Raw genomic sequence first — 27797 nt, 5'->3', positions numbered from 1 at the left:
GGTTGCAAGAAGAAAAGTGTCCATCATGGTCACTGTTTTTAAATTTTGCTTTACAGATAGTCCAGGTGATAAACTTGTGATTGTGAAATTTGTTCAAGACACTTCCAAGTTCTGGTACAAGGCGGATATTTCAAGAGAACAAGGTACGTGGGGAGGATGAGGGCCTCCCTGGGCATCTGCCATCCTGCCTGCTTCACTGCCTTGTGTGAGGATGGGCCCCACAGTGGGAACTTCAGGCAGCCGTGGCCTTGTTATGGATTGAGTTCGAGCAGGGCCCACACATTATTCCATGCCTCCTGGGGAAATGCTACAAACTTTACGTTTTTATAGGGAAACACTCACTACTAATGAGAGAGTTGGTAAGGAATGGGCCCCAGCCACGAGCATTCCAGCGTGTAGGGTGTAATTTCTGGCTGCTTGCACCAGCCAGTGGCTTACCAGTGATGCCAGCCCATAACTGCTGACTGTGAGAAGGAGACACACTCTCCTGCATCTCCATGAAACCACAGAGGACAGGGTGAGGAAGCAGGAGAGACACTCTGCTCTGAGAAGTCAGGGACTCTGTGTGTTCGTGAACACCTATATAAGCACTTAATAATGAGACCTGGTTGTGGATTTAACCGCGTGCCTCACACACAAACCAGGCAGAGCATCTCTCTGCTTGTTACAGTGTCAGGCATTTTTTTAAAATTTGAAATCATTAATGTTAATGTTTGAGCAGTGAATATTTGAATGTTTTGAGCATTACTTTTTACCAGAGCATGAATAGAAGAGATGTGGGAGAGGAAGGTTAGCAAGCTCTTCTGGGCAGTCTTCCTTAGAGGCAGCCCCTGGGCAATGAGCAGAATTCACAGGGTGCTTCCCTTGGCTGTGGAATGGATGTATGTCTCAGCTGAGCGTACCTTCCTCTGGATACCTCATTTTGGCAGTGCATAGAGTTTGGATATACCTCGGAAGAGATGGTGTGTGACTGGCACGGCAGGGCAGGGCCATGGCTCCAGTGCCTGGAAGACAGAGTCAGGATTCCTAGGAACCAAAGTGAATCCCAGTGGCCTCCTGGTGGCGGCTGGAGTGAGAGAGGGAATGGGTTGGTTTAAGGTGGTGAGAAATGACAAGCTGCCTGCAGTCAGCAGGAGACCCACTTGGCTCCTCTGTGCCTCTTTATCTCAACTTCAGAAGAAAATAAAGCTCTCTCCTTATGAAGATGCCTCAGGAATGCCTAGAGATGAGTAGTTGAGTGGCAGAAAAATAGCACTGTCCAGCTCTCCACTGAAATTCTGCTATTCAGTTATGTAGATGATAGAAATAGTAAGAATGTGCATCTCTTATGATCTCAAAGAAGCGATTGTCATTTTAAGTGGAAGAGAGAGAAAAAAAGCCCGTGGCCTGGAAAGACCTTCATTTCCCTGAATTGGCCTTTGTGAAATGCTGCCCACCATGGCCGAGGGCCCCTCTGCGGCCGGATGCTGCGTGCCTGTTGCCACCACCAAGGCCCTGCTTGTGTCTCAAGAATCCCGACAACTGTGGCCCCCAGTGCCTTGGCACCTCCTCCAGCTGGCCAGACTCAGAGGTGCCTATCCAGCACCATGTCCTAGGAGGTTCTGCACAGACCTTTCCACTCTATTGGCGCCATCTTCTGGAGCAGGGCGATGTGTGGGGCTGGATGCCCCCTTCTCTCATTGTGCAATGTCATTGTAGCAGAGGGATCTGAAACAAACAGATTTGGGTTGGAGTGCACTGCTGGCTTAACTCAGCAGGGTAGCGAGGTTCGAGCCTGCCGTGGGGGGTTGCTGTGAGTGGTGCCATGTGGAAGGTACCTGCCCTTGCTGGTGCCTGGTAGATGCAGGATAAGTGGATGTGGATGTGCAGTACGTGTAGGGGCTGCTGTTGGCATGTGCCTGGTCTTCAGCACACATTGTAGAAGGTTTGCTGGGAGGACCCCATCTCAGGATGGCCAACATGTGCATTGAGTGTTAGTTTTTCCAGCTGTGCTCTAAAAGGATAACCTCCATTTTCTACATATTTTGTATAGAAGAGACCTGTGCAGACGAACCTTCTACTGCCTGTGTCAGAGTCTCCAAACAGCAGAAGGCTGCCCATGGGTGTCATTTATTTGGGTTTTAACTGTCAGATGTGCCTTTTTCTAGAAAAGCTGCAATGACATTTCAGGGTGATGCAGGAGGGAAAAAAACACCCAGATAGCCTCTTTGGGAGTGCAATTTGTCACATACTTAATTCCTTAAGGTTTCCTAAAGCTAACATAAAAATGCCTCAGGAGGAAAAGAGGACCTTAACGTAAAATCAAAATTAAGTACTACCATCCCAGTTGTGTACTTCTGGGGTGTTGCTTCTCCAGATGCTGTGAAATTACTCGTTGCAGGGTGAGACAGTGTGAGATGGTGAGAGTAGACTCGCTTGCCTCCCCTCTCCCCACCCCCAACTGCCAGTACCAGGGTGGAGCGCGCGGCTGCCGTGCCGTGTGTAGTGTGTGGACGCTCATTTTTACAACTTCAGCACACCAGGCTCCTCAGCCCACTTTTGTTTGGAAAAACAACGGATCTAAAATTCTCCCCTTATTCCCATTGCCTGCGCAGGAGAGCACAGCCCCTTCGCACTCTTGCAGCCTGGCAGCTGGGGCTTCCCTCCCGGCCTGGGGAGAACTGGGCGGAGCAAAGCCTGTGTTCCCTCCCCTGCCATCCACATGTGCCTAGAGTCTCAGTCCTGTGAGGCTTCTACACTTTATTCACCACAGGGAAGTAAAACCATGACTTACAAAAAGAAAAGCTCTAAGATATATCACAGTTGAAACAAAATGTAAGCAATTTTTTGTCCTACTTAGGAAAAACAAAAAAAGTAGGCCTAGCGCAGTGACTCACTCCTGTAATCCCAGCACTTAGGGAGGCTGAGGTGGGAGGATCACTTGAGCCCTGGAGTTCATAGTGGGACCGTCTCTACCAAAAATCTAAAAAAATTAGCTGGATATGGTGGTGCGCACTTGTAGTCCCAGCTACTCAGGAAGCTGAGGTGGGAGGATCGCTTGAGCCCAGGAGGTTGAGGCTGCAGTGAGCTATGATTGCGTCACTGCACTTCAGTTTGGGCGACAGAGCGTGAGAGCCTGTCTCAAAAAAATAAAAATTAAAAATTGAAAAAAAGTAATGCACGTTTAGCCCTCAAGTTCATAGACTATGCTGTGAGAAAACGTGCACCAGAATTCAGGGTTTATTCCCATGACCTGTGCCCTGCTCCAGGAGGGGCCCCCCTCCCAGCCTTGGGTCCCTTGCGTGGGCAGCTGCAGGCCTGGCTGGAGCTACCAGCAGTCTCGGGCATGCACGGTGAGCCTGCCTGTGTTTTCCTGCCCATCCGTCCCCCTGCGTGCAGTTTAGAAGCTCCTGCTTCATCCCCAGGGGCCTGTTGAGCTCCTCCCCTGTGACCTCATCCTGTACAGAGGGCCACAGTGCAGAGCACTGACAAATGTGTAAAAGAAACCATTTGTTTCATCCTATGGCCAGACAGATGCCCTGGCTGTGGGTCCGGGCAGGCCTGGGGGCACGTGAGGGGCCTCTGTGGGAGTGCGCCATGGAGGTATTTACTGAGGCATGCCGGGGGCATCCCACCACTTATTGGTTCATGTTCTGTGCCCTGATCGCTTCCAGACGGAGCCTTTGGCATTCCAGGAAGACAGCATTTCCATGGCTGTAATTATGTATAATCTTATACTCTAAATCCCCAGTTTTCCCCCTTTTGTAAAATAAAGAGTAAATGCCTAGAAAAGAAATTCTGAGATACAGTCTAGCTATCAGGGAACACTCTGGCCTGTCTGAGCAGCATCAAGTTGAGGTTACTATTACCCTAACCTACTCCCTCTTCTTCCTATGTCATGAAGTGGGAAATGCCAGATTTTGGCCATTAAGGGGAGAGATTTTTTGAAGCAATGATTATGATTAGCTGAATGCCTACCAGCCTCACCAGGGAACCTGGGCGACCACCGTGCGAGGCCCTGGATTAGCGGGCACATGGAGAACGTGTCCTTAGCCCCATCCAGGCTGGGCTCATTTGGCCCCATCAGCCATGGAGCCATGGGATAGAGGGCCACCTTCAGGCCAGGTTTTGGTTACTTTCTTGGTGAATCTTGGAATTTGTATTAAATTTTCAGTAACATTTTGGGTATGCCCTTTCTATCATCAGAAAATGTAATTAGAAACTTCTTTCCTGGCCGGGCGCGGTGGCTCATGCCTGTAATCCCAACACTTTGGGAGGCCGAGGCGGGTGGATCACGAGGTCAGGAGATCGAGACCATCCTGGCTAACGTGGTGAAACTCTGTCTCTACTAAAAATACAAAAAATTAGCCAGACGTGGTAGCATGCGCCTGTAGTCCCAGCTACTTGGGAGGCTGAGGCAGGAGAATCGCTTGAATCCAGGAGGTGGACGTTGCAGTGAGCCGAGACCACGCCACTGCACTCCAGCCTGGGCAACAGAGCAAGACTCCGTCTGGAAAAAAAAAAAAAAAAAAACTTCTCTCCTGTTAGGCTGTTGGAAGAGTCCATGTTCTAAAACCTTTAAGAAAAATGCCACAGGATGCAATGTCCAAGCAGCGGCAGGGTGTGCTGCAACAGCCGCCCTCCCACTGCCTGTCTCTCCCCTTTGTGTATGAACCTGGTCTTGTTACTTACTTAGCGTGAGCCTAGGTTTCCTGGGCTCTCAGGTGGGGACCATCATTTGGACATCACAGGTGTTGTGAGATTAACAAAAATCCTGTGTTTTTCCATGGGCAGCCCACAGGACAGTGCCCGGCACCTCAGTCTAACTAAAGACAGGGATGTTCCTGTCCCTTCTGCCTCCTCAACAGGCAGGCCCACCCTTGAAACATACATGACACCACAGAGACCTCCCTGAGGGCCCCTCAACTGCATGGGCATATTCTTCCAGCCAAGCAGGGGGATCCCAGCCAGGTCCCCACTGACCCAGTTTGCAAAACGAGTAAGAGGAAGAGGACCTATCCCAAGGTTATGAGTGGGCATAGACCTTTGTCCACCTGGCAGACGTTCGTGTCTTTCTCCTCCCTTTCTCCAGCTATCGCCATGTTGAAGGATAAGGAGCCAGGCTCATTCATCGTTCGAGACAGCCATTCCTTCCGAGGGGCCTATGGCCTGGCCATGAAGGTGGCCACACCCCCACCTTCAGTCCTGCAGCTGAACAAGAAAGGTAAGGTTACCACTCCCTATTGATCTGTTCAGCTCATCCACAGAGAAGCTCTGTTGGTTTATTATTAGGCTAATAAGATAGAAGATGACTTTAACAATACCCACAAATATTTTTCTTAGTATTTATTTTTTTCAGGTATATTTTACAAAGTATTCACCTTATTTAAGAAAGAACATTAATTTGTTACTTTTATTTTCTTTTGTTTTAAATAGGTAATCCATATCATTGTTCAAAAATTAGAACCATAGGGTAAGGCATCCACTAAGCCCGTTTTGCTTCCATTTCGGCTCCACCTCCCTCACTACCCTCTCACCTCCTTTGGGCAACCATCTGGAGTAGATTCGTGTGTGTCTTTTCACTGATTACCTGTCCAAATGCAGGCAAATACACATTTTTATGTGAAAACTAGCATACAATGAGCACTATTCTTGTATACAAGAATAGTGTATCTAAAAAAGTGTATCTATACCCCGTAGGGTATTTTTAGATGGCTTAAAAGTGATACTAGAATAAGCCTAGACTCATGAGAGATCTCTAATGCAGGTAAAGGAGTATGCCTGCCTGAATCCTTTTTGCATTTAAAGTCATGGCAAAAACCATAATGACTTTTGCACCGATGACTGTAATAGAAGGATTTCTATTCCTTTGGGTATAATACCCGGTAATGGGATTGCTGGGTCAATGGTATTACTACTTCTAGGTCTTTGAGGAATCGCCACGCTGTCTACCACCATGGTTGGACTCTCCTACACTCTCACCCACAGTGCAAAAGCATTCCTTTTTCTCCACAACCTCGCCAGCATCCACCGATCATATTTCTAAGGTTGCTTGTAGCTGTTGTTCTCTTTGGAAGTTCATGGCTTTCTATCTTACGAAAATCCTGCAACCAATTGATCCGTTCAGTTGTTGGTGGACACTTGATTTTCAGTTTATTCTTTTTTTTTCCCTTTTTTCTCCCCCTGCCCGTTTTGCCCCGTTATACTCATCTTTGTGTGCTACCATGCTGCAGACTCTAAGGAAGGGGAAGCTATTCTTTCACTCTGTCTGTCTCCCCAAATGGAAATTGTGGGCTGAGGGGACATTGCAGGTTTTTGGTTCCCCGTAAGGGGAACTTGACTCACTAGGAGTGGGGAAATCAGAAGCAGCTCGGATTTTAAACTCCCTGTGTTTGCAGAAAAGTAAGCACCCACCTGGTTCACTCATGCTCTGTGCCTAACACCCGAGAAGATTTTTCCAAATCCTTGGATGAAACCTCTGCTTCATGCTTCCTGGAGAAAATCGCCTTGGAGTTACACCCTGTGGAATGTATGATTTGGCTGCCAGGAGGTCCAGCCTCAGGCAGGGCTGTAGCGTTTCCAGGGATCATAGATGGGTTCATTTTGGCACAGGTAATGGTGTGAGAGTGGAAGGGGTGGGGAGTGAGTCTGGGAAGGACCCGGGGCTCAGTCAAAGCTCAGTCCCGAAGCCTGTGGATACTGTCTGTCTTGAGCAACGTGGAGAGAAGGCATTGTGTAGGGGAGAAAGAACAGGTAATTCTTGAAAAGTAGGATCTTCTAGCATCCAGAATTCCAGCATAAGAAGCCTAACAGGATGCTACTTCTGAGTGGAAATAAGGGCTTTTGTAACTGGAGAGCTGAATTAGACCTGATTGTTGAGGACTGTTCAAGCCTTATTTGGAAGCAAACTGAATAATGATGGCAGGAAAAAGGGTCGCAGGACCAAGAGCATCTGGCAAGTCTGCAGAGATGAGAGATTATTGGGAGAGCAGGAATGATGGATGATTTTACTTGGCTCCTTGGTTTCCTGTGAAGTTTTAAAGCAGGACAAATAACATTTCTGCATGCATTGTCTTTTTGGAGTCTAGATGAGAAGGTATAACTATTCTTACCTCTGTGTGTGCATCCTGCCTCTCTGACAGATTTTGGACTCAATCTGAAGATGAAGGGAACAAAATAGGGGATATTAGAATAGCAGACTTCAGGAAACCCAGCATGGTTGGTGGCCTCTGGGTGAAATCTTATCTGGCTGCTGTGTCTTCACCCTGCCCCTGGATTTGACATTCAGATTTCACAATTCAAGGACAGATTTGAGCAAAGAGTTTACCAGCTCATAAAGAGCCACAGCCATTCACCATACCACTTCCAGTAAACTGGAGATGGGACAGATAGGGACGTTCTGGATGCCGTTCTCCAGAGAGCCCTGGCTAGAAGGACTTTCCACTAGCCATTTCTCATGAGTGGCATCCAGATCCACGCTTGGTGTCCCTTTCAGTTTGGAAGCCAGGCATCATTTTCCTCCCACAACTGAATGGCAGTATGTTCTTATCCCGGTTTAATTCAACACAGCCTTTTATGGAATCTGATCATTTCCTTTTCTGCAAACTTTACTGCCCTTGTGAAATGCTGACAGAGTGATGTTTGTCATGTTTATAAACATCTTTTGGAAGCCTGCTGTGGGCAAGGCACTGGGGATCAAGCCCAACTCCAGTGGGTCCTGCTCCCAGGAGGTTTCCAACATCAGAAATATTAGAAGTTTAGGCAGACATGCCCCAGTGGAGGGTGATGAAGGAAGCACTGGAGCACAGAAATACAGCACACTGTGAAGGTCTGTTGGACTCATTAGCATAGGGCAGCGACTTCTTGTTCTTTTGGTTATGCTGTTTGTACTTTTCCACTCTCAGACAGTTTCGCCATCCAGTGGCTTTTTATGATGTGTTTTCTCTTTGGACTCATGGGCTGGCCTGAAGCAGATGTACTGTTTACTATTAATAGCAATGTGGTAGAGTGCTGCTCCTGTGCAGCTGAGTGCTTGCTTTCTGGAAGGTTTTGCAGATCCAGGTTCCTGGTTAAATCCCACCCGGAAGACTGACCTCCTTCCAGCTCTTTTTAGCGATTCATTCTAGGTATCATTTTGTGTCTGAGCCTTTCTCACCTCTCCTCTTTGGGAGGGGATTCAACTGGAGATTCATGATCCTCTTTCTTAGCTGCAAGCTCATTCCCTTCATTGGGGATTCTTGCTGAATGTTTGAGGGCCTTTCCCAAGGTACCTCTCCAGCCCCTACACTGTCACTGCAAGTGTTCCCACCCTGTAGCTGGCCTAGCCTGTGCTCATCAGTCGTCCTGCAGCCCGGCTACCATTCCTAGGATGAAGATGGTTCTTGGCAGCCTCTTCTGCAGTGGCTCGACTCGTATTCAGAGAAGAATCTTTTCAACTGTAGCTCCTGGCTTTTATGTTCTGTCTATTGAATTCTCCCATGCTCCCCTTTTCAAAAAATGCTTCTTTCTTTACATTTCTTGTCACAGCTGGAGATTTGGCCAATGAACTCGTCAGGCACTTTTTGATCGAGTGTACCCCGAAGGGAGTGCGGTTGAAAGGGTGCTCGAATGAACCATATTTCGGTGAGTTGCTTGAGAGGTTGTTGTCAATGTTCTGAACTCATGAGGCCTGGATTCCCTCTGCTCACCTACCTGAGATTTGGTACCATCACTCTTGTGATGGTTTATTCGTATTTCAGTCCCCAGTTCTGAAATCCCGCTAATCTGAATTATCTTTAAGATAAACTAGATTTGAAATTGTTCTTAAAAGTTTCGTCAAAACCAAACAAATGAAAAGCAACATACCAGAAGTAGCAATTACAGACATCAGTAAGATTTCTGTCCTAGTTGGCAAGCAGATCCTGAGAAGGTTGGAGCTCCGGCGTCACCCTATCCCACAGCACAAGGAACAGCACAGAGCTCCCAACAGAGCACCCTCCCATCCCTGCAAATTGGGAGCCTTCCCTACCTCACGAGCTTGCTGGAAAGATGACTTGAGCCAGCCACACAAAGCATAGTGCAGCCTTAGGCATCATCATTTTTAGAGCTTTGTTAAGAAGCATTGTACAGGGGCAATATATAAGGTTAAAGTTGGAGTTGGCTTGATTCAAGATCCAGCAAACTGTATGCTTTAGTCTTTATAATTTGGTAATGATGTGTCTATGATAAGAATAATCAACAGTTCACTTTACTTACCTCTCAGCTATCTTGTGGAACTTGTTACTTCTTTGATGTTTTGCACAAAGCTGCACACTCATCTAACATACCAGCTGCTGAAAAGATAAGGACTCAGCCTTTGCATCAGTTTCATTCCGGCTAATAAATTGGCTGAGCACACAACACCTACAGTGGTTGTTGACTCTTGTTTGCTCTCTGTCCACTTTGCAGGGAGCCTGACAGCCTTGGTGTGCCAGCATTCCATCACGCCCTTGGCCTTGCCGTGCAAGCTCCTTATCCCAGAGAGAGGTAAGGAGTCCTCAGTGCTAGTCTGGCTCTATGTAGATTGTCTGCAGTCAAGGCCACCGGTTTTAGAGATCCATAAAGATCCACTGAGAAAAATAATAAGACTGGAAGTTTTTTTGTATTCTCGTGGTTGAACCCAAGAAAAGGCCAATGAGTTCACCCAAATCAAGGAGAGAAGAGGAGATTCTGCTTCACTGACAGCTCCCAGATAGCTTTACTTCATGGATTTTGATGAAAGATTTCTATAGAGCAAAGATTCTGTAGCTTAAAAATATAAAACCCTCAGACAAAGAAGGCTTCAGGGTCATTGACATTTAATTTTTACATTTCTACAAAATGGGCAAAATGTTAATGTTGTTGAACTTAGACGATGGATGCACTGTTCTTTTTACTTTTATGTTTGTTGAACAATATCCTTAATAAAATTAAATAGCACCCACAGCATGTCAGGGCGATGTGACCGTATGTCCCACTTTCCTAAGCAGTCACAACTTCACATAAAAATGGTCTCTCTTAATACACAGACAGGTAAATGTGATTTACCTTTCAAAGTGTCATTATTCATATGACTAATGCAGTGATTAGAAAAATATTTTGTTAGGCCTTTTCATCTCTACTTTTGTTCAGAATGTGATCATGGTTTCTGTGGGCCGGATTATTGTCCCAAAGAGACTCTTGACTCTGCAAAACCATTGCATGTCACCATCTGGGAATTCTGTCATCAATTTGTCTAACTTTGCCATGAGGATTCTCGGTCAGGAGCAGGACTCATTTCTATATTTTCTTGCCCCTTCCTACAGATCCATTGGAGGAAATAGCAGAAAATTCTCCCCAAACAGCAGCCAATTCAGCAGCTGAGCTGTTGAAGCAGGGGGCAGGTCAGTAAATGTAGCTCCGTTTCTACATCTGGTGACTGGGGAGAAACAGGACTCACTGACACAACTTCCTTTTGCACTTTCAATATTCAGGTTTCCTTTCTTTTCTGTGAGCCTTGAAAGAGGTTTCCTTTTATAGAAGCTTGCACATAGCTGGGTGGGGTTCAGTTTTTGGGACATCAACAAGGGCTTCATGAGCCGGTCTAACTTAAGCAAGACTAAATTCAGTGGAATAAATGTCAAGCCCTGGATTTAGTTTGGGGGAAAATATAGTAAGACAGGATGTGGGTGACCTGTCTCGGCAGCTGTAAATTTAAAATGTTCCAGAGACATGACTCAACAAGTCACTTGACATGAGTCAACAATTTGACCCACACTGCCAGCAACCCCAGTGAGACATGCAACAACCAAGAACCAGCTCGCCAGAGAGAGCAGGTCACTTTTAAAAAAATGTGTTCATAGAGTTTCTTTTTTAGAGCAGTGACAGATTCACAGCAAAATGGAGAAGAAGGTATAGAGATACACCATATACACGCATAGCCTCCCTGCTGTCAACATCCCCCAGCAAAGTGGTGCACATGTTACAGTTGATGAACCTGCATTAACACAGCCTGAGTCCCTAGTTCAGGGACTTGATATTTAGGTTCACCTTGATGTCATGCATTCTGTGGGTCTGGACAAATGCATAATGACAGGTAATCGCTGTTACAGTATCATAGTGAATAGTTTTATCGCCCTCAAAATCCTCTGTGCTCTTTCTGTTTGTCCTCTCTCCCCCACCAACCCCAGGCAACCACTCATCTTTTTATTGTCTCCATGTTTTCAACTTTTCCAGTATTGTCATATAGTTGAAACCATACAGTTCATAGCCTTTTGAGGCTGGCTCCTTTCACTTAGTAATATGCATTTAAGTTTCCTCCATGTGTTTTTATGGCTTGATAGCTCATATTTTTTTTTATCAGTAAGTATGTTATTGTCTGGGTACACCAGTTTAGTAACCCATTCACCTACTAAAGGACATTGTGGGTGCTTTCAGGTTTTGGCAGTAATGAATAAAGCTGCTGTAAACACCCATGTGCAGGTTTTTGAGTGGATATGCGTTTTCAGCTCCTGTGGGTAGATACCAAGGAGCGCATTCTTGGATTGTATGGTAAGAGTGTGTTTAGTTTTATAAGGTACAGGCAAACTGTCTTCCAATGTGGCTGTCCCGTTTTGCATTCCCACTAGCAATGAATGTGAGTTCTTGTTGCCCCACATCCTCACCAGAATTTGGTGTTGCCAGTGTTCTGGATTGTGGCCTTTCTAATAGTAACGTAGTGGTATCTCATTGTTTCTGATGACTTACGATGTGGAGCGCCTTTTCAGATACTTATTTACCATCTGTATATCTTCTTTGGTGAGGTGTCCACAGAGGCCTTTGGCTTGTTTGTTTAATTGGGTTTTTGTTATCCTATTGTTAAATTTTAGGAGTTATTTGTGTGTTTTAGACACTAGTCCTTTACCTGACAGACCTTTTGAAAATATTTTCTTCCATTTCATGGCTTGCCTTTTCATTCTTTTACAGAGCAGAAACTTTTAATTTTAATAAAATCCAGTTTATTGATTTCTTATTTTATGGATTGTGACTTTGGTATTGTATCTTAACATTCACCACCAAACCCAAGGCCAGCTAGATTTTATAGTTTCAAATTTTACCTTTTTTTTTTTCTTTTGAGACGGAGTCTCGCTCTGTCGCCCAGGCTGGAGTGCAGTGGCCGGATCTCAGCTCACTGCAAGCTCTGCCTCCCGGGTTCACGCCATTCTCCTGCCTCAGCCTCCTGAGTAGCTGGGACTACAGGCGCCCACCACCTCGCCTGGCTAGTTTTTTGTATTTTTTAGTAGAGACGGGGTTTCACCATGTTAGCCAGGATAGTCTCCATATCCTGACCTCGTGATCCACCCGTCTCAGCCTCCCAAAGTGCTGGGATTACAGGCTTGAGCCACCGCGCCCGGCCTCAAATTTTACCTTTAAGTCTGTGATCCATTTTAAGTTAATTTTTGTGAAGGAGGTAAGGTCTGTGTCTTGATTCATTTTTTATTTTTTTGCCTGCAGATGTCCAGTTGCTTCTGTACCACCAGTTAAAAAATCAATCTTTTCGCAGTTGTATTGCCTTTGCTATTTTGTCTAAGATCAGTTAACTGTATTCACGTGGGTCTACTTTCGAGTTCTTTAATTGACCTATTTGTTCTTTCACCAATATCACATTTTCTTGATTGCTTTAGCTTTATAGTAATCCTGGAAGTCAAATGATGTCAGTCCTCCAACTTTGCTCTTCTCTTTCAATATTGTGTTTGCTATTTTTGGTCTTTTGCCTTTCTGTATTAACTGTAGAGTCACTTTGTCAGTATACATAAAATAACTTGCTGGGATTTTTATTGAGATTGTGTTGAATCTATAGATGAAGTTAGGAAGAACTGATATCTTGACAAAAGTTGAGTCCTATCCATGAATATGGAATATCTCTCCATTTATTTAGTTTTTTGTATCTTTCTTCAGAGTTTTATAGTGTTCCTCATATAGACCTTGTCTGTAGTTTGTTAGATTTAAATGTAAGTAGTTTTTGGGAAGTGCTACTGTAAATGGTATTGTGTGTATTTAATTTCAAATTTTACAAGTTTATTGCTGGTCTGTAGGAAAACAATTGACCATTTGTACATTAAGCTTATATCCAGCAATCTTTCTGTAATTGCTTATTCGTTCCAGGCCAGGTTACTTTTGCAGCATTAGATGCAGTCCTAGTGGCCCCAGTTTAAGAAGGCTGTAAACAAACCACACACCATAGGGCTCTTGTGGTTCTGTGGCCATGAGGGAGGGACACAGCTAGAGAGGACAGTGGGACCTGCTGACTTTCAAACCTTGAGTTTCAAAACCGTTGGAAGTTTTTTGCTTAAGGTAGGTGTTTACTGTAAGAAATGTTGGGGATGGGATTTCTGAGCCTGGCAGAAGATTGGACTAGAAATACCTCCATTCTGTACCTCATAACTGCAGAGTAGTTTACAGGTGTAACTCCACAATAAAGGTATATGAAATATATAGGTATTTTCTTATTTCCTCTATAATTTGTATTATTTTTCTATGTAGCTTTTCTCTGTAAACTTATACATCACTGTGTCTGTTACCTAGCTAAAGTAAAATTACTTTGTTTTGAATGGAATTGTAGTGTTTAAGTCATTTTAGACTCTCCTTATAGAATAAGTTACCTGTGGCCAAAATAAAGGTGAAAATAGCTTGCCCCAAATTGCAAGTGTGCTAAAGCTCGAAGCTCCAAAATGAAGTGTAGCTGTGGTCATGGGTTTCCGGCCATGTTCTGCCACTCAGGATTTTGATCTCTGTCAAATCACTTAGCTTTGCAGACCTGAGGTTTGTATCTGGTCAGTGGGGATAATAACACACATAGCTGTTGAAAAGATTAAATGAATAGGGCATTGAAAATGCCTTGGGAGCGTTTTTCTGGCCCAAGATAAATGGTCTTTCCTGGGAAGCCAGCCTTGCCCTTTCCCCTTGTGAGATCTAGATCTCACCTTTGGGCCTGGGCTGGTCCTTGGCCACAGCCCCTAAATCTGTTTAAGTCTGTTTCCCTGGAGCCCATCATGATTCTTAGCTTTCTTCTGTTAAAGTAACAGTGGACCCTGTCTATGGGTCCCAGTGAAGTGCCCAGGAGGATGCAGGAATTTACTGTAGACCTCTCTGATGAGCAGCTCACTCACTCTCAACTGAGGAGACAGGGCTACGAAACCAGATCCACTCTGATGGATTTATTTGTTTCAGTTGTACCTTTTAAAAATGTCTTTGAAATTTTGAAAACCTTTAATTAATGGTTTTTAAATCACAACTTATGCATTGTCAGTGTTCAAGAAAGTGCAGAAGAACAGTGATAGCAACAGGCACAGAGCACTTGTCCTGCCCAGCTTATTGGCTCCTCCCCTTCACCCACAAGGCATGTGGGTGTAGTGTCCTGTCATCCTGTGTCATAGACAGAGGACCCAAGGTGGCAGCTCTGGCTCCTGAATGGCAGATCTAGGCCTGGCGTTCAGCTCTCACGTCTAGCCATGCCCATATCGTCTCAGGGACACAGCCCTGCCCATTCAGCCCAATATGGTAGCACCAGGGGACACGCAATTTCATTTTTCTCCTTCAACTTCCTAGTTATCCTGCATTCACCCAGTAAGTATGGAATTAATAAATGAATTGAATGAATTTAGTTGATCATAACAGTGCATCCTGATAGCACTTGCTTTTAGATATTAAAACTTTCTCTTCTGTCCTGACTTATTTTTAAGTACACTTTTCCATCTTTTAAAATTGCCTTGAAATGTATCGATAACTCCAATGTTTTTTTAAGAGTGGGTCTTCTTAGAGTCAAGACTTCATTCAGAACGTTGAGTTTGTATCTGATCATCTGAGTTGGGCATTTCTATATGAAGCTTAAGTTATGACTGCCTTGAGCTTCTTTCCTTTAAAAATCTTATTTCTAAAACACATTGAGAGCTGCAAATGTCTGCTGTCCATTACATTAACCCAGGTTCCAAGTCATGGAACCAGGACAGCAGATATGTCACCAGAAGAGTGAGGCTGTCACAGTCACCAATCCTCAGTTGGTGTCGTCTTTACCTGGAGGATTGGCTGCAGATGTTTAGAATCAGTGCAGAATAAGCACTGCAGCAAGATAGTAGAACTATTGCGATCTCTGATGACCTTCCGGCAATTTAGTGGGTTTTCTTTCCTAAACTGAACTTTATCTGTTTTCCTAATTCACTTAGAGTCCTAGACTCCTGGATATGCAATGTTCTTTGAAATGATCATGTCCAATTTCCCCATTATAAAGATTCAGGAAGCCAAAACTCAGAAATATTAGCAGTCAGCTCACAAAGATAGGAATAAACTTTTAATTCTCTCCAGTTTAATCCCTTTTTTTTGATACTAAGGCCATTATCCCTTTGTTCCAATTTCTAAAACAATTTCTATTTGTGATTTAAACCTCGCTTCTTAATTGTTTCTTGTTGAAGCAGAGGAATATAATACAATCCTGAAAAGAAAGACTTATTTCTTTTTAGTAGACTTCTAACAGATTTCCCAGAAATGTTGTGATCGCATTTTTTAGCATATGATAGGTATACTTTTTAAAATAAAGTCATATATGTTCTTTAAGTTTTAAAAATGTAAAATAAAAGGAAAGGAAAAATGAATTACTCATAGATCTGTTGCGCCTATGCAGCTCCTGAATGTTGGAAAGAAGGGTAGACAGCAGGTACAGTGTTCTCTGGCCCAAAGACCACTCCTGATGTCAACCAGATCCAATCCTGTACTGCCTTTTTTCTTGTACTTGGGATCATGCTGCATGTACAATTCTTTTCTCTTCTCTTAGCATAATAAGTTGGTTTTTAAAACGTAATGCAGGTCTCATTTTTTCATGGCTACACAAGGGTCCATCACATAATTCACCACCTTATGGATGTTCATTTAGCATGTTTCTAATTTTTAATACCACAGACAATGCTTAGAGGACCATCTTTCTGCATTATTTCTTTTTCTGAATTCTGAAGTGTTGCCTTAGGAAAAATTCCCACATGTGGGCCTCAGACTTTTGTTCTGTGTTATCAAGTCCCTTTCTCAGAGCAGCCTAGCAATGGACAGAGCTCTGTTTCATGGGTCTGGTGGATGCCTTCCTGGTAACTCTCACTGGGCACTGAATCTTCACCTCTGGCCAAGAGCACTTGTCAAGTGGCATTGGATGGTCTTGGACCAGGTGCAGTTGGACAATCACAGGCAGGCACAGGCATGCCTGTTCTCTGCTGGAGAGAGGCTTTGGGGCACTTGGTGTCAGTTGGCTGCTGTGTGCTCCATAGAACAGGCTCCCTAGTGGCAGCATTTTCTTCTCTGCTTTGAGGAATGATGACGTAGCTCCTGCATTTGGGGAGAGAGATCCCCCAAACAGCAGATTCCTACCAAACTATTGCCAGCAAGACTACTCCTCATCAGAAAGCCATCTGTGACTTCTTCAAGAGAGCATGGGTCTGGGTTGTGGCAGCTGTGGTTCTGTGTGAACTTACTGAGATTGTGCCAATTTTGTGGAATTTTCCTAGTAGTTAGGTCAAAATTTCCCCTTTTTTCTCTCTTTCGTAACTGCATGATCAACATGACAGTAATGCTAATAAAATCAAAGGCGGACTGTCCCTTTCATGAATTCTGTTTTTGAATTCTCCAGGCTCTCTCACAGCTCCTATCTGTATGCACACATGCTTTTCATTTTCCCGTTCTAATCATATCAGACGTGGTTTTTATTCTGCTCTCCCTGCTGATTGCTGATGACGTCTTTCCATGCTGCCGTGTGATTTTCCTGGTTACTGCTTGCTGGTTGCTTGGTATTCCACCAAGGGGGCTAATTTTACCCCTGTCTCATTTCTGATGTGTTTCTGGTTTTTCCCACTATAATGAATATGTGGCACAAATGTCTTTCCCTGCAGGTTAACTATCTCATGTGATTATAGAATATTTCCTTTCTCAGTCTCCTCAGGAGCAGGACCTCTGGGTTACTTCTAGGCATTTCAGATCCACCTGATAAATATTGCCAAGTATACTTGTCTGTTCTCATGATGCTAATACAGACACATCTGTATTAATACAGACTGGGTAATTTATAAACAAAAAGAGGTTTAATGGACTCACAGTTTCACTTGACTGAGGAGGCCTCATGATCATGGTGGAAGGTGAAGGAAGAGCAAAGGCACATCTTACATGGTGGCAGGCAAGAGAGTACGTGCAGGGGAGCTGCCCTTTATAAAACCATCAGATCTCATGAGACTTACTCACTCTCATGAGAACAGCATGGGAAAAACCTGCCCCATGATTCAATTACCTCACACCAAGTTGCTCCCACCACATTTGGGTATTATGAGAGCTACAATTCAAGATGAGATTTGGGTGGGGACACAGCCAAACCATATCACTAAGTGATCATCAAAAATAGTGGGCTCTATTCCTCAGATTGTCTCCAGCTATAAACACTGTGGCCTTTGCTGTGGAGAGAAAGGATGGTCCAGCAACTCATAAGTCGCCCTGCACTGTGACACCCAGGGACATCCTAGCCTATCTGTGGTCTTGTGTGTCAGTGCCCCCTGCAGCACACCTGTTAAACCACCTGCCAGCGCACCTTCCAGTGCACCTGCCAACATATCTGCCAGAACATCTTCCAACATACCTGCCAGCACATCTGTCTGTGCACCTGTCAAACACCTGTCAAACCACCTGCCAATAGGCATGACCCTTGCTGGTTCTGAAAAGTCAGACTTAAAGGCAAAGAGAAGATGGAGCTGCTCCCCAGGGCTGCCAACCCAAGGAGGACATGGCCGAGGGAGACAGCACCACCCAGCGCATACTGTGCATCTGAGTGCCGAGACGTGTTGCTGTAGACTATGGGGAAGCACTCTTTTTCTGTTAAGTGAAACTTTAGAGGCCTTTAACTGTGGAATTAAGACATCCACGTGATCACTTACAGGGACTTATAGCAGATAGGGGGCGAGTGAGTGAGGGCAGTTCTGTTCCTCAGGAGGAAGCCTACTCAGCCTTTGGGCGGGAGAGGCCCTGGTTTCCTTCAATGAATGAGCTTCAGGCTGAGCCTGGATGTCTTGGAACACCTCAATTTCACCCATGCCCTGAAGGCACACGTGCAGTTGAACTGCAGGGTCACAGGCTAGAAGGGAGAGAAGAGTTGTTATGGAGCCCAGTTGTTTTTCTTCTCGCAAGAGGAGATGGTCAGGGACAAGATCCACAGCCCTCCCTTGGCAGCATGGGGAGCCAGGACACAGGCAAGGCCGGGCCACTTTTGGCTCTTTCCAGCCTGTTCTCTGAGCTCACTGCAAACCATTCCTTCTCTCGGCAACCAGGATTCCAGGACACATGCTTCCCTCACAGATGTTTCTCAGGGGCCTCTGGGCTCCTTACCTATAACAGTAGTCGGGTTTCGTGCTAATGTGACTGTTGTCCATACCCATCCTGAGACCAGAGAAGGTGCCTTGGGCTCCACCTGTGACACGAGGGTTTAATACTGCTGCAAGGCAAATAGAAAGCTCCTTCTGGCTGGTGGGAAGGCAAAGCCACACCAGGCGGGTCTGCTTTGCTCTAGTAACTCACTTATTGTCTGCCTTGACATGGGGGCAAGTGCATCCTTGGAGCACTCACTTTTCACGTTATCAGAATTAGGCGCAAAGGCCATCTGCCCTACATGCACCCAGCACAGGTCACATGCGCAAGTCGTTCATGAATCCAGTCTGCACATCAGCAACTGCCTGTGTGTTAACAGGACACACCTGTCCCAGTAGTTGCAACTAACATGTGTCTCCCTTGGTGTCTTCCAGCCTGCAACGTGTGGTACTTGAACTCCGTGGAGATGGAGTCCCTCACCGGCCACCAAGCGATCCAGAAGGCCCTGAGCATCACCCTGGTCCAGGAGCCACCCCCTGTGTCCACGGTTGTGCACTTCAAGGTGTCAGCCCAGGGCATCACCCTGACAGACAATCAGAGGAAGTGAGTGCCTAGAGGGAGGCAGGAGCCATCCAGCAGGGGCGGGGCTGTCACCTTCCTCTTGCTCTTCCCTAGTGCGAGTAGTCCTCCAGGTAAATCGTTAGCCGTGCTTGAGGTCATGAGTCACCCAGGACCTGTCTAGGCATTTTTCTCTCATTAAATAGATCCTGGGAACCACATAGAAACTATTAGCATTTGTTCTGAAGGTTATTTTTCTTAGAAATCAGTAAAATAAAATAATAAAAAGACATTTGGTGTTTTAAAATTACACACATAATTGCAAATGTAAAAAATCGTTTAACTCAGTTTTTTGAAAACACTCTGATATGATCAGAATCCATTGATCTTGGAACCTGTTGTTTTAACAGAGGGTCATTTCCTTTCAGGTGAGAGTATGACCTTGATATGTACTATTTCCATTGGCCAATTGCAGATGACTTAGGCCAGAGCTGTTACTGAGCCAGTTACACTGGAGCCGATGTTCTCAACGTGGACCTTTACTGAATGCCCAGCACAAGCATGGAACAGAGCAGCCACAGGGCTGCTCCTCTCTCCCTCCCTCCAGAATGCCATCCCTGAGTGGAGCCTGTGGCCTAAGAACAGCGCAGTCCAGATGCACTTGTTCTGTGTTGTGTGGTTGAGGAGGCACGTTGGCATCAACTGTGGCAGCAGCGTGATGGCAGGAGCCATCACAGCCGAGAGGCTGGCAGGGGACACCCAGACTAGCCTGGCTTCTTTCTCAGGATGCTCCCCCAGAAGGCCCCCATGCCTCTCTGTGGTGTCCATGTCCTTAGACGCAGGACATTTTCATCATATGCCCAGAACACCTGGGAGGTTGAAGGCAGGATCTTCCCCTCCGTAGCTTCAGGAATAAATGAGTTCAGGCAGGTTTTGCTCATCACCCTTCACCTGCTGGAAAAAGTGAGCACAAAGCAGAGCATGGGTTTTACTGGTCAGACCTGTTCAGTGCCCCTGACACATCAATTCTTGATGCTGTCATATTTCAATCTTGCACCAAAATACCTATTTCAAGGTTTAGTGTCTCAAATGAAAAGGGCACTCAGCAAGTGCCCTGTGTGGCACACGCAGGGACAGGGTCAGGTGCGTGGCTCAGCCCCACTGTGTTCTCAGGGTCAAGGTCACAGGCAAGGCTCAGCTGCACGGCTGTATGGTGGACTCACGGTCAGGTTCAGGGGGCATAGCTTTGCTGTTTTGTGGACTCAGGGTCAGAGTCAGGGTTGTGCCTTGGCTTTATGGTAGACTCAGGGTCAGGGGCATGGTTCATCTGCATGGTGGACTCAGCGTCAGGGGCATGGCTCAGCTGCATGGCTCACCCAGGGTCCCAGTTGGGCATGGCTTGGCTGCATGGTGGAATCAGGGTCAGTGTCAGGCATAGCTCAGCTACACGGTGGACTCAGGGGCATGGCTCGGCTACATGACTCACTCAGGGTTCCCATTGGGTGTGGCTCAGCTGCACGGTGGACTCAAGAGTCAGTGTCAGGGGCATAGCTGAGCTACATGGTGGACTTGGGGTCCGGGATGTGGATCAGCTACCTGGAGGGCTCAGGGTCAGGCTCAGGACGTGGCCAGGCTGCGTGGTGGACTCAGGCTTACATCAGGAGTATGGCTAGACTGCCTAGTGGACGGAGGGTCAGCATCAGGGACATGGCTAGGCTGCATGGTGGACTCAGGGTCTGGAGGCGTAGCTTGGCCACATGGTAGACACAGGGTCAGGGTTGGGCTCCTTAAGGACCCTCACAATGTTGACTGTTCCCTCCTTCCCACTGCCCTTGGAAGAACTGTTCTTTCTTCACAGGATCTGTTCTATGTGCCCTTGTCAGAGGTGTCTTTTTTCTGTGTCTCTTTAGTTTCCCTGTATTCTTTATACTGCCTGGAGATGGGTCATGTCCACATCAGTTCAGATCTTTCGTATTGTAAGAGATAAAGTTTGAGTTCAGACTGGCTAATTCTGGACAAAAGGGGGATCTTCTCACCAACAATGAGCCTTAAAAGGCACCTGTTTGAGAGGGGCTGCAGGTGGCTGCAGGGTCACCTTGAATTGAAGCACGCCCAGGCTCTGCCTCTGCGCTTGCCTGTGTCCTGGCCTCTCTCTTCATCTCCAGATGAGCTTTACCCTGCGCCAGTGCAGAGTCATTCCCAGAAGGAGAGGGTTGACCCCAAAGCCAGCTAGACTGGCCCAGTCTGGACACAGCAGTGTTGAGATGGGCATCCTCTGGGGACCATGTGGACTGGGTGGATAGCACTCTTGGAGGGAAGGGCTCAGCAGGTGAGCTGGAGGAGGTTGCCTCAGGTGGTCATGTCAGTGACTAAGGGCTGTCAGGTGAGCCGGGAAGGGGGTCTCTATGGGGGTCATATCAGTGACCATGTGGAGTCCTTCCCTAAGGAATGTTCCATGCACAGCACTTGACTGTTCACTCAGTGCTCTCAGACCTGTGACTGCATCTGATTTGGGTGTCTGTTCTGTGGAAGGAGTGGGCTGGTATCATGATCCACTTTTCACAGGTGAGGAAACTGAGGCTTAGAGGCTGGAGGCTGTTAGTGGTTTCCCCATGATCTTGCAGCCAGCAGTGTCTGGCAGGACCAGAGGCGCTTCCTTGTGTCCATCTTACACCCCACCAGCTTTTCCAGTTCGCTGGGGCCTTTTTTTTTTTTTTTTTTTTTTTTTTTGAGGTGGAATCTCACTCTGTCACCCAAGCTGGAGAGCAGTAGAGCGGTCTCAGCCCATTGCAACCTCTGCCTCCCAGGTTCAAGCAATTCCCCTGTTTCTGCCTTCCAAGTAGCTGAAATTACAGGCACATGTCACCATGCCCAGCTAATTTTTGTATTTTTAGTCGAGACGGGGTTTCACCATGCTGGCCAGGCTGGTCTCAAACTTCTAACCTCAGGTGATCCACTCGCTTCGGCCTCCCCAGGTGTTGGGATTACAAGCGTGAGCCACTGCGCCCGGCCTGGTAGGGCTTCTTGACCCGATTCCTGCCTTCCACACGGCTGACAGTTTCAGCCTGTGTGGTGCTTCCGTCTACTGGTAGCAACTGTTCTGCCCAACTTCGTGGCATCTGTTGACTTTGAATGAGTACATACTTTCTTCTCTCCAAGTGATGAGTAAAAGTATAAAACGTTTTCTGCTGGAAGAATCTTCATGTATGGGAGAGCCTGCCCAGTGCATCCCCCATCACCCAAAAGCCCTAGTAACAGGAGCCATCCTCTCTCCCCTGTGTCCCAACAGGCTCTTCTTTCGGAGGCATTACCCCGTGAACAGTGTGATTTTCTGTGCCTTGGATCCACAAGACAGGAAGTAAGAAATTTGCATTTTTATTGAGCAAGGAGTATACTCAATTCTATCTTTTACTTTAAAACATTAACCTGACTCTCTTTTTCTCTTTAATTTGCAAGGTGGATCAAAGATGGCCCTTCCTCAAAGTAAGTTGCTGGGAGGGATTTCTTTACATGCTCTCCTTGTCTACAGTTATACTCTAAAGTTGAATTCCAGATTTTCATAGGGGGTGCCTTATAAGAAAATGACTACACCATGCCAATTTCTTTTAAAAAAGAAGGAAGTAAAAGTGTTGTCATTATGGACAAGGATCTGGATGCTATTGACTTTTCTGCCGGCTGTTGGCTGAATGTGCAGTATTTACATGTGTCGTATGACACTGTAGCATAGATACAGGGAGACGGATGGCACAGCCTTTTTGGCCATTTGGGAATGCATGGGCTCAGCAGTGCTGAGGTCTGCACAGCTAGAAGGAATTGCTCCCTATGTGCAGGCGTGTGGATGAAGCGGGTGTTCCAAATTTACCAAATACAAGGGAGGAGGGCCTTCATCACACTGTTGCTCCACAGCCAGTCCAGGCAGCTGTTAGAGGTCCCTCTTTTTTCTTTTCTTTTTTATCTTTTTTTTTTTTGAGACAGAGTTTCGCTTTTGTTGCCCAGGCTGGAGTGCAGTGGCGTGATCTTGGCTCACTGCAACCTCTTCCTGGGTTCAAGCGATTCTCCCACCTCAGCCTCCTAAGCAGCTGGGATTACAGGCGTCTTTGATGGCTGGAGGTAAAGTGCATGAACAGGTGGCCAGCAGGGTGCTGAGCATTTGGTAGATTTTTGATAGATGCCACTTAAAATTCCTCCTGACCGTGCCGCTGGCAGCTGGAGGAAGTAGAAGCTTGGTACCTTGTGGGACACGGACCACACTAACTGGACTTTCCTTTGGCAGAGTCTTTGGATTCGTGGCCCGGAAGCAGGGCAGTGCCACGGATAATGTGTGCCACCTGTTTGCAGAGCATGACCCTGAGCAGCCTGCCAGCGCCATTGTCAACTTCGTATCAAAGGTCATGATTGGCTCCCCAAAGAAGGTCTAAGAGCCCACCTCCCACCCTGGACCCACCGATGCCTCTCAAAGCCCTGGAGACAGCTGTGGGGTGAGGGTGGGGCCCCTACTTTTTACCAAACTAGTAACCCTGACATTTCAGGCCCATGAGGGGAAAGAGGATCTTCCAGCTCTACAAAAACAAGAACAAACAACATCACCGTGAATTGACCTTTCCTGAAACTGACTTACCTGACACATCTCTGTAGCCATATGTTTTTTGGGTAGAAGAAGCTGGGCATGGGTGCACCCCACCCCCTAGGGTCTCCATGGGAAAGGGACATGCAAGGAAACAGCACAGAACACGAGGTGGTCCCCACATTCCTGGCACACCAGCATTTCTGGGGGATGAGGAATCCCCAGTCCTTGAGGGAGAGGTGACAAGTGACTGCCATGCTTCGCCTGTTGGCATGGGCGCTCCTGTCCAGCTGCACCCGAGGCCAGGAGTTTCCCTCACCTTGGTCTTCCCAAGATGGAGATGCTAATGAAACTGAGAAGGGGGCGTATGTTTGATGAAGGTTTGTGCAAGTCAAGCCCTTCTGGAGTACAGCGGGGCCTAAAACGAGGGGCCTTTGTGATGGGCTGTGAGGATGAGGGTGGTGGGAAGAAATGGCCACATTTAGAGACCCCACCCCACCCCACCATGGTGAGTGCTCCGTGCCTCCTACTCACCTGTGGCGAGCTGGGCGAGCTGGGCTGGGGAGAGCCTGTGAGGACCCTGAGAGGAGAAATGAGAAGAAGGAACAAAGATATCATTTCTGTGTAATTTATATTTTACTTATGCCAAATTATTTATGATAATCTGCCATTGCTATACTGTAGCAGTGTCGAGTGCTGCAGCCTGCCAAGCTGTGATTTTGCGAGGCTTGTCCCCACGTAGGATGCACCATAGGCCCCTGGCCACCGAAAGTGTGTGCAGTGGACTGTGGGTCTCCCATGTGCAGTGCCTCCCAAAGGTGGCTTTGCCTCAAGCAACCTACCCTGATGTTTTACTCATTGGAATGTTTTTCCCCGGTTGTGGATGACTTCCTTTCTGATGGAGAGTCCAGGAGGGATGGGAAACACCTGGATTTAAACTCAGCATCCCCCACACGGGCTTTTCAATGATCTGCAGGCCGGACACTGCACGACCTGAAGTTCCCCTGCATTTATCAGCCTTCTTCGTGCTCCTCCTTGCCACCCTGGGGTTCTTGCTGGGGATGCTGTGTGGTTGTGGCATGTGTGAGCAGAATGGAGGATGAGGAGAAAGAGAAGAAACCCCGGTACTGATAAGCTATTTTTGAGTGCCACTGTTTGCCATCATCTAAGCCACTGAATCAAGTGTATTTCAGGCTTATTTCAACATTCCAGCCCTGGTTTTCTTGCTTGAACCTGTCCGTGGTCAAAGGTTTGGGGGAATTTGTGACCCTGGAACATCCCCAGAGTGAGAGGTGGGGCTGGGCCACATCGGAATAAGGCCTCAGCTCCGTCCTCTCGCAGCGCAGGTGCTCTGCAGGCACGCTGACTGTCCTGATTGCAACCCAGCCAGAAATTCCCTCTGCTTTCAAAAGTCAAGTCCCCAGTCTTAGGCCACACTGGTGTCACAGGCTCCTGTCAGGGAGCTGGGGTTGGGAAGTGTGCTTTGTGAACTCTGCTTTAAAGTGAGGGGCCGAGGAAAACTTAGCAACAGGCAGAGCTGGAAGCAGCCAAATCACAGTGGATGTTGTGTGTGCGTGTGTACGTGCGTGTGTGTGTGTGTGTGTGAAAGCAGGTGGACCATTCCACTTTTTAGCTCCTATTGATGCACCAAACCAAGTGCCTCATTTCTGTGCCAAATGTTTGCCTTGGTCATTGTGGACCTCCTTCTCTAACGTGCGGTGGCATGACTGTCAGGAGGTGCTGGCATTTTCAGCAGATCCTCTTGTTGACCCTTATGTCTTTGGCAGAGGCTTCTAGCATCTCGATTTTTCATCCACTGCAGGAATGTGGCCACGGGGAGCAGAGGTTTGTACTTTTCCCAAGAGGTCCTCATCCTGAGATGGTCCCTACCCATGTTTAACCCAAAGAGTGCAGGCCAGGTCCCTTATCCTTCTGATGAAGGATGAGAGAGCTCATTTAGAAATCAGAGCAAACGAGGGTCTCAGTATTGAGAAACAGCCTGCCAGGGAATCACAGAGATATTGGGGTGCCCGTGATGGCCCCCGTGAAGCCATGCCTCGACGGCATTCAGGAAGCCGTGCAAACATGCTTTTTGAACTCATTGGCCAGGTGTGATTTTTACACGAGGTAAACGTGGTCAAGGGCATCAGGGAATTTGCTCCAAGCAGATAGCTCCTTCTGAGGAACCAAAGGCAGCAAGTTTCCACGATTTCTGAAGAGCTGGTATAGGAAGTTTATTTCTTCCTTTTGTGTTACATGTGCATTAAACAGAACAAGCTGTGTGTCATCACAGATTGTACTGTGGGCTCAGAAACCGTGAGAGAGCCCCCACCGTGGACACCGGCTCTAGGGCCACAGGAAAAGGAACACTTCCAGGCATTTTGCCTCCAGGGCTCCCGCTGGACAGGCGCATACTGCCCTGGGGAGCAAATGTGGAGAGTTCACGAACTCATGTGCCCAACGCATATTATAGCCAGGGTCCTACTAACTACTCAGTAAAAAAACGTATTGTTGTATTCCTCCAGTGTTAAGCTATAGCCATGTTAAAAGTCACCATGCATTTATCCTCAGCATCAAATACTTTGTAACGTCGTCTTCTCTGCCTTACTTGTTAGTGCATATTTTTACTTTTCTGATACTGTAAAGAATATATCCAGTATGTAAATGAATGTTCTATAAATCCTTTGTATAGTCATTTTCTCTGCTCTTTAAATATCATCTCTATTCAGAGTATAATAAAATTATGAACTTGGTAAGCCTCCGTGAGATGGTATTTGTGTGCCCTGAAGGACATTTGTGTGTGTTTGCACGTGTGTGTGTGCATGTGTGCACTTTTATATATGTGTCTGCACACATGTGCATGTGCTTGCACAGATGTATCTCTGCACATGTGTCTGTGCATCTGCGTGTGTGCTCGTTCATGAATGTGTGTGTGTTTACAATCAGTGGATTCAGTTATAAAGTCACAAATGTTTTGCCTTCAAGAATATATTAAGATTTCTGCCCAGAGACCTTTGAAATGTTATATTCAAAGATCTTTGAAGATTAACCACAATGCAGTGTTGATAATGGGTCCTGACATGTTTTCGATGTTGCTGTGAATACCCCTACACACACACTGGCTGCAGGAACACACCCCTGAAGTGGGCCACCTCCTGAGGGACCTCCCAGTATCTATTCAAGTGGGCACTAAAACTGAATATTGAAACTCTGGTGGATTCACTTACACATCAACAGATTCTGGAGACAGCCAGTGTCACCCGCCTCTTCTGTTCCCCCAGCCAAGGCTCCTCCCTCCCCACCTCAAGGGAGTTTGCCCTTTTCTACTGACTCTCTGCCCTCTTGGGCCTGTCCCCTCCTGAGTGAGTGAGGTGACGGGACACGGTACCTCATCTAACCTCGTTCCCTCAGATGCAAATCAGAAAAGAAGCAATGCTTTAGGCTCATTTGGTTATGGACAGATAAAGATTGCAGTTAGCTGCCATCCCCTGCCACCCTGTGCAGTTTTCTGCCTGCATGATCAGCCTCCAGAGACTCTAGCTTTCCACTCTGAGGTGACACAGAGGAGATATTTCACCCAGCTATGTTGGGAGAGTGGACTTGAAATGGTCCCGGTGTTACTGCTTTGGAGCAGAAGAGAGGGTGGGTGGTTAAATCTTGTCCAACAAGAAGCTCCCAGTGAGTCTTGGAATCCAGTTGTTTACCAGACCTTCGACCAATGTCACAAGGTGGAAAGGTGGATAGGGCATTGATTTCACTGTAGCTTAGGGAGTGCACTTTCCAAGAACACCATACTTGTTACAATTACTAGCTCCGTACGGAGTGCACATGTCCCTAGGTTCCCGACCAGAGCCAGCCCTGGGGACTGTTGGAGAGACCCAGTGGCCACGAGACCTCAGCTGGACAGGCCCCCGCCACTTGCTGCAGGAGGAGGTTATGGGTCCCCCATTCATCTCCCAGCAATCTGTTACCTAATGCGTACCTGGGCCTGGCCTTACCTACTGGGGGTCGTCCTATTATGTGGTGGGCACCTTGGTCCGCCCACTTTGGGGGTCATTGATATATTGTGTAATGAACACTTTGGATCTGCCCACTGGGGGACAGTAGGTCCGCAGCTCCGTTGTGCTTCTGTGTCTCATTTTGTCCCCAGGGAGATAGGTTGCCTGCCTGATGGCTTTGGGGATCACACTTCACAGGCCAGGGGCATTTGGGCTGGTCTCAGAGGATGAATTGGGGTTTTCCAGGTAGACTTAGGGCCTGGACAGGGAAGGGATATTTTGTGATGCAGGGATTGGTGAGATCTGGACACATTTGGACAGCAGGGCTGTTAGGAACTGACAAGATAAGTGGAAAAACCACA

The 27797-nt window shown here is 46.8% G+C and overlaps 1 protein-coding gene across 6 annotated transcripts in view; it reads left to right on the top strand.

Annotated features, from left to right (window-relative positions):
* Window positions 1–26193, top strand: part of TNS3 (tensin 3) — a 307112-nt gene extending 280919 nt beyond the window's left edge. For 3 of the 6 annotated variants that reach the window (XM_023226391.1, XM_023226392.1, XM_023226390.1), the window contains 9 exons: window positions 57–143; window positions 5072–5203; window positions 8506–8601; window positions 9406–9483; window positions 10281–10358; window positions 18750–18918; window positions 22163–22231; window positions 22330–22356; window positions 23147–26193. In XM_023226391.1, the coding sequence (XP_023082159.1) occupies window positions 57–143; window positions 5072–5203; window positions 8506–8601; window positions 9406–9483; window positions 10281–10358; window positions 18750–18918; window positions 22163–22231; window positions 22330–22356; window positions 23147–23291 (881 nt within the window). In that variant the 3' untranslated portion in view covers window positions 23292–26193. Of the gene's footprint in view, window positions 1–56; window positions 144–5071; window positions 5204–8505; window positions 8602–9405; window positions 9484–10280; window positions 10359–18749; window positions 18919–19301; window positions 21542–22162; window positions 22232–22329; window positions 22357–23146 lie in introns of those variants that run through there. The other 3 variants (XM_023226394.3, XM_023226389.1, XM_023226393.2) reach the window with 2 other exon arrangements.
* The last annotated feature ends 1604 nt before the right edge of the window (window positions 26194–27797 follow it).

Source organism: Piliocolobus tephrosceles, chromosome 8, assembly GCF_002776525.5.
Source record: "Piliocolobus tephrosceles isolate RC106 chromosome 8, ASM277652v3, whole genome shotgun sequence".
Taxonomy (NCBI): Eukaryota; Metazoa; Chordata; class Mammalia; order Primates; family Cercopithecidae; genus Piliocolobus; species Piliocolobus tephrosceles.
Note: the sequence above shows the minus strand (reverse complement) of the source record. Positions and strands in the feature narration are given on the sequence as shown.